The sequence below is a fragment of the Sminthopsis crassicaudata genome, chromosome 3, assembly GCF_048593235.1.
Source record: "Sminthopsis crassicaudata isolate SCR6 chromosome 3, ASM4859323v1, whole genome shotgun sequence".
Taxonomy (NCBI): domain Eukaryota; kingdom Metazoa; phylum Chordata; class Mammalia; order Dasyuromorphia; family Dasyuridae; genus Sminthopsis; species Sminthopsis crassicaudata.
In genome coordinates this window covers 454,573,322-454,590,398 of record NC_133619.1, presented here as the reverse complement: position 1 = coordinate 454,590,398, position 17,077 = coordinate 454,573,322, and the positions used below count along the sequence as shown (strand labels likewise).

Genomic DNA, 17,077 nt, shown 5'->3' with positions numbered 1-17,077 from the left:
ATCAGAGGAACCTTTCTGTCAACAATCTCTTAATATTGAGTGATGGGGTTAAAGGTCAATGATCCATTAGCTTTTCTCATATAATTTCAAAATTATTTCCAGGACAGTTACTCTAATTCATAGGTCCACAGGAAACCAATTAGTATGACTTTCTTCTCTCAGCCCCTCCAATATTATGACTTTCATCTTTTATGTATTTTGTTAATTTGTTGGGTGTGAGGACAGTACCTCACAATTGATTTAATATTTGTCTTGGTGACTTAGTGTATTTTCGGTTAGATTTGTGGTTAGATTGCATTTCTTATTTTGAAACTCTTCATTCAAGAATTCTTCTTGGAGTTAGAAATTTGTGATGATTTTCTTTATATAAATTTTTGTTGATTTTCTATAAATCTTCAATCTCAAACTTCTATGAAAAATGCTTATTTACTGCAAAGATTTTGTTCCCCCCTCAATCACTGCCTTTTCTATTTTTTCTAGTTGCATCGATCTTGTTGGTATAGAAAAATTCAAAAAGATTCTTGGTGTCTTTTGCTTTTTAAGACATCACTTTCATTTCCAAATATACACTATGTATCTTAACTTCCACATATATATATATATATATATGTAATATTCCACATCCATAGTCTCCCCTATCTTTGCAGAGAAGGAAGAGAGTACATTTTCCCTTTCTTGTCTATCTCTTTTTCTTGGTCTTTATATTGATACTACATTCAACTGTTTTTTTCTTCTTTTCATTCAGATTGTAGTCATCATGTGTGCTGTTTGCCTGGCTCTGTTTACCTCTCTACATCATTCATAATAGATCTTTGCCATATTTTTAAAAATTCTTCATATTGATCATTTCTACAATATAATAATAATCCATTTCTACAATATAAAAAACTTCCAAAATTGTGTACAATACACAATTATGTACCACAGTTTGCTTAGCAGTTAACTAATAATAGGGCTTGCTTATTAACTGTAATTATATGAAACATACATAGAGGAAGCTGCTTGTCTCGCCTGATTTTTTGGTAATATGATCATTTGTTTTAACACTTAATGTGGTATATAGTAAAAGATGCTCATCAAAAGCTATTCTTTGCTTTCTACTCTTCTTATATAGGAAGTTTTTATCAAGTCCTACATTACCTTGTTAATCTGTTCTCTTGATCCTACTTTTCTTTTTTAACTACTTACAAATAGTTTAGTATTATGTTATAGTTTGAGCCATATTAGTTCTAATTCCCTTTTTTTCTATTTTCCCCCGTTATTTCTTTTGAACTGTTTGGCCTTTTGTTTAAATCAGAATAAATTTGAATGAAGAAAAGATAAAATTAAAGAGACTTGTCCCATACATTCATCTAGGTTGTAAAGTGTTATAAATGCTGGTAAAAGAGAAAGTTAGGTGAGAGCCTTACAAAAGCAGATATGAGGATCAGAAAAATAGGGGGAGGGGATAGTTTGTTTTTTAAAAATCCATACAAATTTTCTATTCCTTTCCTTTCATCCTCCCAAAAGAGGGAGGGAGTAAATTATTTCAGAATGAAGTGTGCTTATAATGCTTCTACTTATCCTTTAATACTTTTCTAGGATAGTTTGTAAGAGATATACAGTAGAAAAGCTTTTTGTATAAAATTTATCAGAATTACAGTGTAGTTTTATTAGGATTCTTTGTCAGATGATAATACTTGATACATAGCATGGATCAGCAGAAAGTTAACTGGATTTGGACTCAGAGGACCCTGATTAAAATCCTAGCCCTCTTATATAAGGCTTGTATGACCTTAAAGAGATAAATCATTTAACCTTTCCATGCCTCACTTTTCTTATATATAAATGAAGAGGTTGGACTAACTATCCTTCAATATCCCTTCTTGATTTATGTCTTTGAGGTACTTTATAGTTTCATACAATGCTAGGAACTACTTTTGAGATAATATATATATATCACTGTTCTCTTTAACCAATAAGGAAATTAAGATTAAGGAATCATTTGAGCAGGGTTACATAGCTGGAACTTGAACCCAAATCTGTTATGTTACACTGCCTCCTGGAAAGCTATTGTTTTTTCAAGATATATTTTCAACATCAGAAGTGTAGAAAAAAAGCAAAGCAAACAATTTTTTAAAAATTAATAAACAGCAACCTTTTATTTTACTTATTCATACTGCTATAAATCCACCGGGTCCATCTTCAAAGGTAGAAATGTGAGCAATGACAGCACTGCTCCTACATCAGACTAAATAACAAAACAGAAAGCACACTTAGGATTTGATGCTGCAGAGATACTTTGCAGAATAAAATCACCTGGGGTTTGGTGAAAGAATACACCTGCCATTCTCTTGAGCATCTCTCCATCATCCATCTTGGCTTGAAATGCACTTGCGTGCACACGCGCGCGCACACACACACACACACACACACACACACACACACACAGCCTCTGATGTGTTTCCTACCTGCTTTAGAATAGCCCTTCTATCCCTGGGATATGAAGATTGATAGTGTTCAGAAATGGATTTAATTCAGAGGTGAATTAAAATATGAAAGAATACAAAAGAAAGCTTTCAATATGAATAAACTCTAATTTGGTAGAATAGAAGGTTCTCTGTTTTTAATCTTTGTATTCTCTGTTTTTGTAGTCTTGTCCAACTCCTATTTAGAATAAACCCCCACTATAACATACCACCAAGTGGTAATCCAGGCTACTTTAAGATCTCCAAGAAGGGAGAATCCACACCATCTTCATAGACACTTCATTCTACTTTTGGACAGCTTTAATTATTAGGAAGTTTGTTTTGACATCAAGCTTAGATTTTCTTCTTTACAGCTTTCAGTCATTGCTCTTGGTTTTTCCCACTGGGACCTAAATATGACAAGATCAGTGTCTTTCTCTTCTTTCTAGGCCTTCAAATACCTGAAGACAGCCATCATGTTTCCTTCTACCCTACCAATTACCCTACTAACTTTGCTTAACTCTGTGAATTTTTAAAAGTATATTTTTTTAATTTTATATTTTTGGTAATTGCATATCAGTATCATTAGTTTCCATTGTAATTCTATATGGTTTATGCACTTAAACATTTTCCATGATCTTTGACAGATTTCCAAAGGGATATATGGCATAGGATTAAGAATCCCAGTTTTAAATCTAGAAGCTATTATCTATTTTTTTAGTTTTCCTTCGTACTTTTGTATCATCTGTATCAGCACAGGGGACAGCTACAAACCTCCTGTGGAAACCTCCAGCTTATTGACTTTGTGTAATTAATTGATTGACTCAGGCCATCTAACCAATTCTTTTTTTTTTTTCCCCTGAGGCTAGGGTTAAGTGACTTGCCCAAGGTCACACAGCTAGGAAGTATTAAGTGTCTGAGACTAGATTTGAACTTGGGTCCTCCTGAATTCAGGGCTGGTGCTCTATCTTCTGTGCCCTCTAGCTTGCCCCCCCCCCCCCCATCTAACCAGTTCTGATTGCATTATTGTTTAATTCATATTTCTCTGTCCCTTCATAAGAATAGTATGAGATATTTTTTCAAAAACTTTGCTTAAAATCTAGGTAAATATATGTCTAGCATTCTTCTTACTTTCTAGTGTAGTAATCTTATCAGAAAGAAGTTTTTGATGAGGTCCTGCTGACTCTTTGTAATTGCTATTTCTGAATGTTCTTCGCCTGTCTGTCTAATGGTCTGCTATAGAATTTTCTTATAAATCTGGCTCAAGTTGACCTCTGATTTGCAGATAGTTCTCTTTCCTTTTTTGAAAATCAAGGTAATTATTGTTGGTGGAGTTGTGAAATGATCCAGTTGTTCTGGAGAGCAATTTGTAATTCTGCTCAAAAGGCTATAAAACTTTATATCCTTTGATCCAGCAGTATCACTACTGAGTGTGTATCCCAAAGAGATCATAAAAGAGGGAAAAGGATCCACATATGCACAAATGTTTGAAACAGCCTTTTTTTTGTAGTGGCAAGGAACTGGAAGTTGAATGAATGCCCATTGGTTAGGGAATGACTGAATAAATTATGGTATATGAAGGTAATAGAATATTTTTTTCCTGTAAGAATAATGAGCAGAGTGATTTCAGAAAGGCTTGGAGAGACTTAAATGAATTGATGCTAAGTAAAGTGAGTAGAAACAAGAAAACTTTATACACAGAAACAAGATTATATGATGATCACTCTGATGGAAGTGGCTCTTTTCAACAATAAGATGATTCAGGCCAATTCCACTAGACTTGTGATGGAGAGAGCTATCTGCATCCAGAAAGAGAACTATAGGGACTAAATATGGCTCACAACATAAATATTTTCATCTTTGTTGTGGTTTGCTTTTCTTTCTCATTTTTTTCTTTGTGATCTGATTTTTCTTGTGCAGCATAATGTGGAAATATGTTTAGAAGAATTACACATGTTTAAACTATATTGGATTACTTGCTGTCTGGGGGAAAGGGTGCAGAAAAGGGAGGGGAAAAAATTTGGAGCACAAGGTTTTACACAGGGGTGTTATGGGCCAGAACTTGAAACAAGGTGCTAAGTCAGTAGAAATGATAGAGACAGTGGTTGTTTAGCAGGGTCCTTAACAGTTTTCTAGTTCAGTACATGTATTTACGACTTACTATAATTCCATAAGATTCACACCTTTAAGCTAGGAGCCTCAACCAGGATTCAGTCCCGGAGATTCAGAAGCCAGAGCTCAAGCTCTGGGAACCAAGACTATAGAAGGCCTCTAAGAAAGCTAACCAGGCCACAGGAAAGAAGACAAGACTTGGAAAGAGATAATAAAGGATTTGGACTTTAATACCTGGCTGCATTTGGAATAGAGCTAGAAGTACTAAAATGCTAGTGAACTGGGGAGCCAAAGTTCTTCAGTATTAAGACTGAAGCCATGGAGGATAGTATAAGAGCTAAAGAGGAAGGGAAAACTATGGAACCAATACTAAACTCATTCAGAAATTGGGTAAAGAATGATCTGGAACTTTATAGGTGATAGCATCAAAGATTTGGACAGGTTAGTATAGATGATGGTGAGACTATTAAAGGAGCTGAAATAAAAAATAACTGCAAACTCATATGTCTGGTCCTCTAAGTTTAGAAATACTTGATGAGGAAATATGTGAGGTTGATGGGGGTTGAGGTCCCTTTAAGATTCCTTTCTAATTGCCCAACCTATGGCTGATCTTGATTCACAAATCCTGGTCAAAGGGACCCTTTGAATATCTGGGCCCAGCCCCACTATCTGCTCAGCTTCCCCCAGCCCTCACCTGATCTGAGCTAACTGAAAAGCCCGGCAAGAACTTGGGGGTGCTGCCCATCATCTTCTAGGTATAAAAGAAACGAGCCAGAGAGCTCTTTTCAGGAGCCCTTCCCCCAACACATGGTATCCTTTCAGCCATGTAAGGGTTCCTGCCTGCCCAGCAGCCACTTCTGGCCCTGGCGTCTTTCTAACTGAGCTTTACTTCCAATTTCTACAATAAACCTTTTATTTATCAATCTAGGTTTTCGGGCCTGTAAATTCATTTACAGGGGACACTGTGCCTCATGGGATTATCTTACTATCTATGTGCCTAGAAATGGGGTTCCCCCTTTCCTTTCCCTCATTAATGTGTGTAACATATTTAAGAGAAACCTAGATTTCAATGTTCTATAGTGCATAGTCCATAGGTATGATGAGGTAAATACCTAATGATGAGATTTATACCTCATTAAAATTAGGATTAATTGAGGTCTAGTGGCAGGATTGGGGTACAGGGAGTCACATGGAGCTGCCCTGCAACCCCTTTGGATTCGGCGCAAGGATACACAGTTAAATCAGGTCTAGTGGCAGCAAGAATCCCCTCTAAATGAATTTACAGGCCCGAAAACCTAGCTTGATAAAAGAGGTTTATTGCAGGATTTGGAAGCAAGGTTAAAATCTGGTTAGTCAAAGGCATTAGATAGAGAAGGAAATATACCCCAAGCGGCGGGACTGAGAGTCTCTGATGCAAAGCATGGTTGCCTGGCATGTTTCAACTCTCTGCCAAGGGATGATTCCACCTTGGCTTTTTTATTTGCTTCAAGAAGCCTAGGGCATTGGGCAAATTCTTGGTGGGCTTTTCAGATAAGGAAGAAACCTTTGCAGATAGTTGGGAGTTGAGAAAATCCAAGCCAGCTCAGATCCAGTGGGGGCTGGTTACAGCCCAAACTGGCTCAGATACGATCTTTCCCCATGGAATACAAAAGGGTGGTTCTGACCAGATCTTGTAATCAAAGGTCAGTCCCAAAGGAAGTTGGAAATCAGAAAAGGAATCTTAGAGGGAGGGGTTACACCCTCATCAGGTAGACTTAGTGAAAGAGATTTAAGTAAAAATAGGGACCATAGGATAAACTTGGTCAAGAATGAAAGTGCAAAAGACATAATAAGAGAAATAGTTTTTCACTTAGGCATATAGCAGTTTAGAATCAGAGATTAAAAAGGAATTTGCCAGTCATAGGACATAAGGAACACAAAATTCATAAAAACTTGTTAAACTCAATTACTCTCAAGGTTTTAATTAAAATGATGGTGCAAGACTATCTTGACCAATGGTTCTGAGTAATAAGAGCCAGGTCAAACTTGTGGCTTCTAGGTAGTGCAGAGATGTGGGAGACTTATGTCCATTGTGTTTCTACCTACCCCAACTCCCTTATTTGCATTAAGGTTGGGAGAGGAGGGACAAAAAGCTTATGATGCCTATAAAAAGTCTTTAAAGGTGAAAAACACTTTCAATACTAGCAGAAAAGAATAACCTGACATTGTTGCCTTTGAGTCCTTTTTCTGAAATGTATATTTTTCTACAACTATTTCATACTAAGTAGAATAAGTTCAGAAAACAAGAATATTTTTCTTTGTTTTACTATAATATCAATTATTTCTCTTTTATTTTTGCTTGTTTCAGACATATAAATGACATTAACCATAACAATTTTATCCAGAAGCTTAACCAATATAAATTTATTAGCACACCAAGATCATAAGAGCTTTAGAAACTGCCTTAATCAGCAGACATCTGACTTGTTTGCCAGACGGAGAGAAATGGCTGCCAACAACATTAAGTTAGAATGTAAACTGGTTTGTAAAATCTCATTAAAAAAAAAAAAAACAACAATCTAAAAGCACTATTATTTCACAAAGTAAAGAAGGACAGAAAAGACAAAAAACAATTTTAAGAAAGGTTAGCAATGTTATAATAACACAAACATCCCAAGGACATTCAGGGGTTAAAAATGGAAGGACAATTATTGAAAAAAGAACCATGGAAATGATTTGTAAAAATTCTCTGTCAGATAATAGTCCCTATTTGGACTAACATCACAGTCTCAGATGTGTTTAAAAGACATTCTAAGGAAAAGAAAGATAGGGCAAATAACCAGATTAAAGCTAGTATACATAGTATATATATAGAGGGGGGGGGCGGTTCTGTGCTGGAAGTGATAACAATTATTAATAGAATTGAGGATCAATATACAAGATATTTGAAAGAGGCAAAGATACTAAAGACATAGAAAAACTCTTAGACCTTATTAATACTAAGATAAGAACACCAGTAAACATATATAACCTAGATCAAGGGTTCTCAAACCCTGTGGCCAGCTGAGGATGTTTATGCTGCCCTCGGGGTTATGGCAAATGGGCTGAGGGGTAGAGACAGTGTGAGGTTTTGTTTTTACTTTAGTCTGACCCTCCCACAGTCTGAGGGACAGTGAACTGGCCCCCTATTTAAAAAGTTTGAGGACCACTGACCTAGATGATTACTGTCTGCTATATAAGAATCATCTGTTCATAAGTCAAAAGTGTTATTGATAATATTAAGCAACAAGAAGGCTTTTGTGATATTCAATAAGGGACTGATAACTCTTACCATTTCATAATTAAGAGAAATATATGGAGAGTTTAAGATCTTGTACTTGTATTTAGTTATTTAAAGGCATTTAACTTGGTAAAACAGAGCATCACTTTTACAGGCACATTGACAACAAGGTGTTACTATCATTCAAGATTTTATCAAGAAAATTTTACTACGGAAAGAGCCCTGTTTAGTGACCTTAAGTAATAATAAATACCAGGCAAGGCATAAGGCCAATCAATCAACAAATATTTATTAAGCTACTATTATGTTCTAGGCAGTAAAGATAAAAGGAAGTAATTGTTACTTGCAGTGCAATTACATTATAATTGAAGAGGCATCAAATGCATATGAAATAATATATGATATAAATGTAAAGTAACTTAACTATAAATATGTACAAAGTCATTTGAAAAAGAGAGCACTAATAGTTGGGAAAGGAAAATAAGAAAGGATTCATGTAAAAGATGTTGCTTGAGCCTCATCTAAAAGGAAGAATAAAACTCCATATGAAGTGAGGTGAAGAGAAAAAATATTCCAAGTATGTGAAAAAGCCTACTACAAAAAGGTCCTGAAAAGTGTCTTTATGAAAAAATAGAAAATCAAATACAGAGGGAAGTAATGTCAAGTGAGCCAGGAAAAATAGGTTGGGGCCAGATTATATAGAACTTTTAAGAGTTAAAGTAATTTATATTTTATTCTAGATGTGAAACAACTGAGTTTGGCTGAATAGGTTAGTCACATGGTTAAATCTATAAGGATAGTGATGACTGGAATGGTGAGGGAGTCCATTTGGGAGCCTATATATTGCAATAATCTAGACAAAAATTGATAAGGACCTGGTATTAAGATGACAGCTATGTGAGTGGGGAGAAGAGACCAGAAGCAGAAGATATTATAAAAGTATATTAAGTGAAGAGTCCTCTCCCCTCTCTCTTTTTTCCTCCCCCTCTCCTTCTCTCTCTCTCTGTCTTTGAAAAATGAACATGCTTTCCATGAAAGCAAAGGCACAATATTTTTAACATTTTCTATTGATGTTGCTGTAAGGCAGCAGGATGTAGAATACAACTGCTTTTAAAGAAATTAAAATAAATCACACAAAGAGCAATGGAGTCATACATTATGGTTGTGAGCAGGCTAAAGCATAGAACCAGTTAGGAACGCCAAAGAACAGAAATAAAGAATCTTATCAGGTAATTACATGATAGGACAATAAGATATGTTTATTTTGTGACAAACAAGGAATAGCCAGTGTCTTCCATTGATAAATCCCACAGTGTTAGCCGAAAGTTCCGAAGGCTTCCAGCACATTATAATTCCTTATGGGGAGTTTATGGGTAAAAGGGGGTAGTGTTATACAAGATACCAAGCATTGAGGGATTGTCTTCATCATTGGAAGGACTTTCTGAATTAGGATCATAGATCCATTTGAGAATCTCTACAAAAAATTGCAAAAAAAACTGAGGCACATGTAATTCCTTAGAAAGTTGGTGGTTTCATTTGTTTATTTAAAAAAACCTTTTAGTAAATTCTATTATATATACCTATGGGTGTAATTACTTGAATAAATTATGTTAAAATGTATGTATATCAAATATACTTTTCATTATATATCCTATTATATAAAATGCAATTAAAAAATATTCCCATCAGCACTGCTAGTGGTGGGAAAATGTCAACGAGGAAATGGGATCTTTATTCTCTCCTCCACTCCCTTTCTGCCTTCCACCTTTTAGGATCCCCAAACAATGGGAAAATCTGCCACTATGTGTGTTACTCTTACCTGAGCTCCTTCATTTCTCATAGGTCTTAGATGAAGTGGAAGTCTGACGCCTTCTACTATCCAAAGAATTTGAGAACTCCTTGCCTTATTATTCACATCCATGGTGTTCCAGTACTTCTTATATGCCTTTCCTCCGTGCTCTTCAATGCTTGTCTTTGTCACTAAACTTCCTGGCGAAATCTAAGGACCCTTGGACCCTGCACCTTTGGAACTTTTGGACTTTTTCATCTGCATTGCAACTTAACTTTCTTTTATGTATTGTCTCCTCCCAATTAGAATATTAGTTCCTTGGGAGCAAAGATTGTCTCACTATTTTTTATTTCCTGTGCATGCTATATAGTTCTTGACATAGCAAATACTTGATAAATGCTTTTTCTTTCATTCATTAAACCAACAATGATTTTTAGATTTGTAAAGGATGTTGGGGGGGGGGGGGGAAATACTGTATTAACTTCATTCTGCACAAAAATGGTTAGGGACTGGGTTATATCTTCCCTAAAGATGTAAATTTTCTGGAAACTTTATATCGTTATCTATCTTTTTTGTTGTGCTGCTTATTATAGTGTTATCCTTATGCTTATATTCATTGATAATTTGAAACAAAAGCATGAAGGAAAAAGATTTAAAGATAAATCCAATCCATGAAGATTAGGGAATTTGTGCCTTTATATGTAAAAAACAAATTTGAGGGGTGACTGTGATGAATTTGGTTTTGAATATTACTTTTCATATTCATTTTTTGGTGTTGGTCTCATATCTGAATGAGATTTCCTATGGATACTTGTAGATAAGGGGGTTGTTTAGATTGCAGCTTCTTAAACTGAGGATCACAGTCCTATATAATCTCATGACTTAATATGAGGATTGCAAAACTATGATTTATTATCAATAAAATGTTGATTTATATACCTGTTTATATACCTATATACCCAGGGTCACATAAAAATTTCTAGGGCAAAAAGGAGTTGTAAGTAGAAAAAGTTTAAGAAGCTCTGATTTAGATGCCTTTTAGAGTCAGGCAGATAGAGGTAGAGTGGGTGAGAAAGAACTTTCAAATGTAACTAGATCTTTGTAAGTGAACCTATCTCACTTAAGTCTCTCTAATAGAATTGTTCATAAAGCATTTCACTACATTTGGCTTGTCTTTAGGTTTGGGCTTGAGAACTCAAACCGAATGTATTAAATGCTACTGTTCTAAAAGAAATGGCAAGAAGGATAATTTCAGAAAAAAAGCTAGAAAGACATATTATATGAACTTATGCAAAGTAAATTGAGCAGAACCAGAAGAGTATTGAACCAGTAACAACAAAATTGTATGATGAAGAATTGCAAATGATGTAGCTACTCTCAACAATACAATGACCCAAAATAATCTCAAAGGATTCATCATGAAAAATACTATCTTTAGAAAAAAAGAATATTATCTGAATAGACAAAGAATACTATTTTTCACTTACTTTCATTTTTTCCTTTTTTTTTTTTTTTTTTTTTTTTTTTTTGTTGTTGTTGTTGTTGTTGTTGTTGTTGTTGTTGTAGTTGTTGTTGTTGTTGTTGTTGGAGGGATTTTTGTTGTTGTTGTTGTTGGAGGTTTGTTCGAACAGGGTCACACGCAGCCAGGAAGTATTAACTGTCTAAGGCTGTATTTGAATTTCAATCCTCCTGACTTCTGGGCTGGTGCTGTATCCACTACACCAACTAGTCCCCTTTGGAGTTTTCATATACAAAGCAACCAAGATGGAAATGTTTTAATACACATATATAGCCTATATTAGATTATTTATAGTCACAGATAGGTTAGAGAAGGATTAGAATTTAAAACTCAACTTTAAAAAAATGTTAAAAATTTATTTTAACATATAAGTGTGTGTGTGTGTGTGTGTGTGTGTGTGTGTGTGTGTGTGTGTGTGTGTGTGTGTGAGAGAGAGAGAGAGAGAGAGAGAGAGAGAGAGAGAGAGAGAGAGAGAGAGAGAGAGAGAGAACTTAATATGTGCCAAGCCCTTCGCAAGAAAAAGTTAAAGGAGAGCCTGGTGTAAAGAAACTTCTATACTTTAGATATATGAAAGCCAATTATAAAATAGAAGGTAGTCTTACAAAGAAAGTTCTGACTGCTGAGGTAACTGAGAAAGGTGGTAAATGAATTGAATCTCAAAGAAACCAGAGGTTCTGAGGTTAGGAAGGAGAACATTCCAGTTATACACAGATAGAGATGGGGGGAGGTGCTGTGTGTGTGTGTGTGTGTGTGTGTGTGTGTGTGTGTTTGTGTGTGAGAGAGAGAGAGAGAGAGAGAGAGAGAGAGAGAGACAGCTAGTAAACAAGTATGATTGAACCCTCAAGGACCTTGGGGAGGATAATGTGTACAAAGAGCTTAATTACGTAATTATGATTCCTTTACCCCAAATTATGATGCCTTGAGAAAAATGTTTAGTTATGATTGCTTCTTTGGTTATAGCTTTACTTTTTAATTAATTTATAAATTATTAAAGCAACTTTAAATAGGCTCGTGATAAAGACATTTCATTTGTAATAATAACAGGTAGTAGTGACATAAATTAGAGTATTACACTAGAAATTAAGATTACTAAAGTCTAGTCTCTTTCTCTGACACGAAGTAATATTGTGACCTTGACCAAGTCATTGAATTGTTTTGGACCTCAATAAAAAAATTGTGTTCTAGATTTAGTAATCTGTGATATAGTAGATGCTTCTGAAATGTTATGAGTTGTATTTGATCTCCTCTGATTGCATGAGGCTTTTGAAAATTGGTTTTAAACTTCCAAAAAGACTTGGGAATTTAGTGTTGGAAATACTGGACATTTTTTAAAGTACAGATTTATCAAATAGTTTTTGTATAATGGCTGCTATTAATAAGAGCAATGTGGTGGACATGTTTATCTGAATACTTCCATATTTAAAAGTATAATGTTTTTATTGTAACGTCTCCTCACCAACATAGATGACAATGAAACTTAAATAGATGGTTTTGGAAAGTTATTATAGCCAAGGGGGGGGAGGGGAATCAACTTAGAGCCAAGCCAACTTAGTAGGAAGCTTTGCCAAATTCAGTTCATCTGGTTTTCAAATGGTGAACCCATGCTCAGTTATTTGGGTCTGTATTTGATGCCTTTTCAGCCTTAGAAAATATAGAATCATCTTACTTTGTTCTCATGTGGTGTCAAAGTAGATCTTTAGTAGAGAATATTTAATTATGTCTGGCAACTTGCAGTTACCTTGAGAGTTCATTTTACTGATAGCCTAAACCTTACTATGCTTACAAGTACCTATGTAGTACATTTATTTGCATATACTTATACCTGTGTTTAAATTAGGCTATCAATTTTGGGTAATTGCCCGTTTGACTTTCTTTTGCCTTTTGCTGCATCCAAAAGAACCTTGCAGGTCATCCAGTACTATTCCCTCATTTCTTTTTTTTCAGATGAGGAAACTGAAGCCCAGAGAGGTTAAGTGGCAAGAGAGCCAGGATTTGAACCAGGGTCCTCTAACTCCAAAGCCAGTGCTTTTTCTGCTATACCATCTTGGTTTCAGTACTGGCCTGTAGGGAAAAAAAGGTTAGCTCCTTGACTGTAGTTCCTTTCCCAAGAAAGAAAGTCATTTTAATGGGTATTATATAATTTATCATATTTCAAGTATGCCTCTATACAAGAAGAATAATGAAGCAATACCTTGGATAATAGCTAATTACAATGTTAAACATTTAACATATAAAGCAAATTCAATGATTTTAATAAAAATTATAAGAAAATTAATAGAAAAGGGAGCAAGTGGGTTCATTGTATCTTACAAATATCTTGCAAAATGAGTATATATCGTGATCCAGATGCTATTTGTCATTAAAACCCATATTTTCCAATCTATACTGTATTTCAGGTAATTTAAAAGTAGTCATTAGTTCTCGTGTGTTCTCATCTTACCTGGTCTTTTCTCAACCGTATCTCTAGTCATTTCTACACATGGTGTAGATATTGTATTTTTAGAAGTGTTAGTTTTATCACAGAATTGTATAAGTGAAAGATCTGTAATCTCTATAATATCCTTAGGAAGTATTCTTCCAGTCCCTTCTTTAAGACTTGTTGAATTCTTTATTAAAACACACACTTACAATTGCATAGAATAGAATTATACATTTAGCAAATGCGTCTAATGTATGCTGTAACTATGTGTGTGTAGATATAATATACATGGATTTAAAAGTGTGACATGAATTTGTAGGGATTATTAATTTATAATTTGAATTGCTGACTTTTAATCTACAATTTGAAAATATGTTTTCTATTAGAGAAAGTAATATGAGGATTCTAAGACTCTATAATTGCAAAAGTAATTAATCACATTAATTTTTAGAATCATTTGATATCTAGAATTTTTTAAAGCATGATTGAAGTCATATTTCTAAGATTTTACACTTCTAATTGATAACAAACACACACACACAGAGTTTTGTATGGTACTGATTTAGTTTCAAAATAGACTTAGAACCTTTTGATGATGATTTCATTAATTTGTACTTTTTACTCATTAGAGGACATACCATGATTAATAGCACTGTCTGGTTCTGGTTGAGTTTTCTGAAACATTTCAGTGTTGCGCCATAGTTCCCTCAACTATTTGTTCACACCTTAGGCAACAGTGTTAATTTTGGGGAAAAAAATATTCATAAAGGGAGGGGCAGAGTATTTTGCACACAGCTTTTATACCTAGGGACTGAAGGTTCATTTTTACCCCCCCTTGTATTTGTATATCTGCAGAGAACTATCATAGCCTTAATTCTGCAAGTTACCTTTAGCTGAAGCAGGGGATGAATTTTAATTAACTTTGGATAGTTAGGCAAGTATTTGATAGTACTTATTGATTATCTTGTTTTTTAGGGGCCACCTACAGATGCTCCAGCAGTAGATACAGCAGAACAAGTTTATATCTCTTCTTTGGCACTATTGAAAGTAAGTAGAGCCACTTACTTTAGTGTTTCCTTCTGTCCTTGTTGCAGCTTTATTAGATTATTGACTATTTTGATTTGGAATATATTTCATATTAACCCACACTTCCATGGGTAACTTTAATCATGTAAAATGAACAGTTTTCCTACTCTGAAGAAAAATTAGTTGGGGGATGGGGAAAGTCTGATAGGGCAAATAGATTTCTTAGTCAAGTAAGCCTTGAATCCAGTTGTAATATTCATTCTTCTTTACAGATGTTGAAACATGGTCGTGCTGGAGTTCCAATGGAAGTTATGGGTTTGATGCTTGGAGAATTTGTTGATGATTACACCGTCAGAGTGATTGATGTGTTTGCTATGCCACAGTCAGGAACAGTGAGTACTTTTACAGTTTCTTCTTGCAAGTAAAAGTGTGTTGGGTTTTTTTTTTTCCTTTTTCTATGCTAAATAACTTTTCATCATGTTCCATTTTGGTTTTTCCCAACAGAGGGGGGGAAAATCACAATATTAATGATAGAAATTTCTAGAACATGTCCTGGATCTAGCTCTTCTCATCAGTACTTTTAGGCTTTAAAATAAAATAGCTTATTAAACTTAAATAGCATATATGAAGGAAAGGATGTCAGTACTATATTTGAAAAATCTACTTTAAGGCTTGAATTTAGTAAATAGTTTTGGGTTTTGTTTCCAGTGAATTTGAAAAATATGTCCCTTTTAATACTTTAAAATATGTGACTTATAAGGCTGTATAGAAATCACAGAAAATGTTTTCTTTTCCCCAGATGAAGTAGATTATTTACAGAAGTCTATAGTATATTTCTTGGTTTGCAAGAAATTCATTGTTTCCCTTAATGTTTTTTGGTTTTGGAAGGAATATATCTGACTAGTACAGATAGGTGCATTTTTGTCATTTTCTCATAAGTTTTTTAAAGATGTTAAGCATTTTGCTATCAGCATAGCAGATAAGCCATTATAGCTCTATGGGAATAAAAGCAGAATATAATACAACAGGACAGATGTCTAAATTACTCTTAATTTAACTATGTTATATTCATTCCATGTTAGAATTCATTTTTTTCTTTCTTTTTTTTTTTCTTCATATTTTCACATGGTTAAAGAAAGAATTATATCTGTATTTGGGTTTATAAAAGCATTGACAATGCATTGACCCTTGTTACATTAAATGCACAGTACCAGAGTTTGAGGAAGAAAATCATGAGACTTTGATTTTAATTATAAGTTAACAAGAGATCAACAAATTTCTTCTTAACTGTTTTGTATTAGCAACCAGTCCCTCTGAGGCAAGCATACCTTGTCTTATTTAGATTTCTACAAAGGAAAATCTTATAATTTCTCTATAATTGCTTGTTTACAACAATAATATGTGATGAACTAACTTTGATCACCAAAATCACTGTGCATAAATAAGAATAGAAAGTTTTCTCTCTGAAAAGATTTCTTCTTAATTTTGAGTCCAAAATATTAAGGATATTTTTTGAGGAAATGTTTATGCTAAATAATGAATTTATAAAATAACTGGAGTTAATAATGTATTCCAATGTTATCCATTTATAATGTATGGTCTTATAAAAGAAATGATGATTTGGAAAGCTGTTGTCAATTAAGTAATATGACTATGGGATCTTTCTTCTAAAAATCCCATTTTGGGTACATTGTCAGAAAAAATGTTAATTTTAAAGTCATGGTGATTGATCTGCTCTAGCTTTCCTGAAACATAGTTCATGTTTGAGGAAATTTTTGTTGTCAAAAGACGTTGAAATTAAGTCAGTAGTCAAGTTGTGTATTTATTTAGGCAAAATATATGAGGAAAATATTTAGGATATTTTTATGCTAACAGAATAAATGCAGAATATTTATTTGCCTACTGAGAATGAAGTTTGATCACAATAATCCTGAAATTATAGATCCTAGAGTTAAAACTGGAAGGAGAACTTAAGAGGTCATCTAAGACCTTCTTCATTGAGTAATAAGGAGTTAATAAATGCATACTTATTGACTGGTGGTAATAGAATTGACACAGGATAAGCCTATTGATCCAACCAGAAACTAGAATAATTTCATTGTTATCGATTATAAAGTATAAAAAGCTGATTAAATCTAAATTATTAACAATGAAGACTTTGGGAAACATTTGAAATATAATTGTCTGAAGTTAGTATATCAGTATAAGGTGAGCTGATTTTAAATATCACCACCTCAAAGAATTGTTTAAATAACTGGATTTTCAAGGAGATTAAACTTTCAAGTAAAAAGAGTCCATTAGTTATTTCTGTAGAAGTATCAATTTACCTTGCATTGTGAGGGTTTTTGTTTGTTTGGTTTTTTCCTCCAAAAGTTCCTCGTGTGCTAAAGCTAATCATCTTTCTAAACCAGGGTGTCAGTGTAGAGGCAGTTGATCCAGTATTCCAAGCCAAAATGTTGGATATGCTGAAGCAGACGGGAAGGTAAGAGTTTCAAATCAACACATA

At 34.1% G+C, this 17,077-nt stretch overlaps 1 protein-coding gene across 1 annotated transcript in view; it reads left to right on the top strand.

The window, feature by feature from the left end:
- PSMD14 (proteasome 26S subunit, non-ATPase 14) overlaps nt 1-17,077 on the top strand; it is a 109,465-nt gene that overhangs the window by 51,266 nt on the left and 41,122 nt on the right. Inside the window, 3 exon segments of the mRNA XM_074303285.1 lie at nt 14,521-14,592; nt 14,844-14,963; nt 16,983-17,053. Of these exon segments, the coding sequence (XP_074159386.1) occupies nt 14,521-14,592; nt 14,844-14,963; nt 16,983-17,053 (263 nt within the window).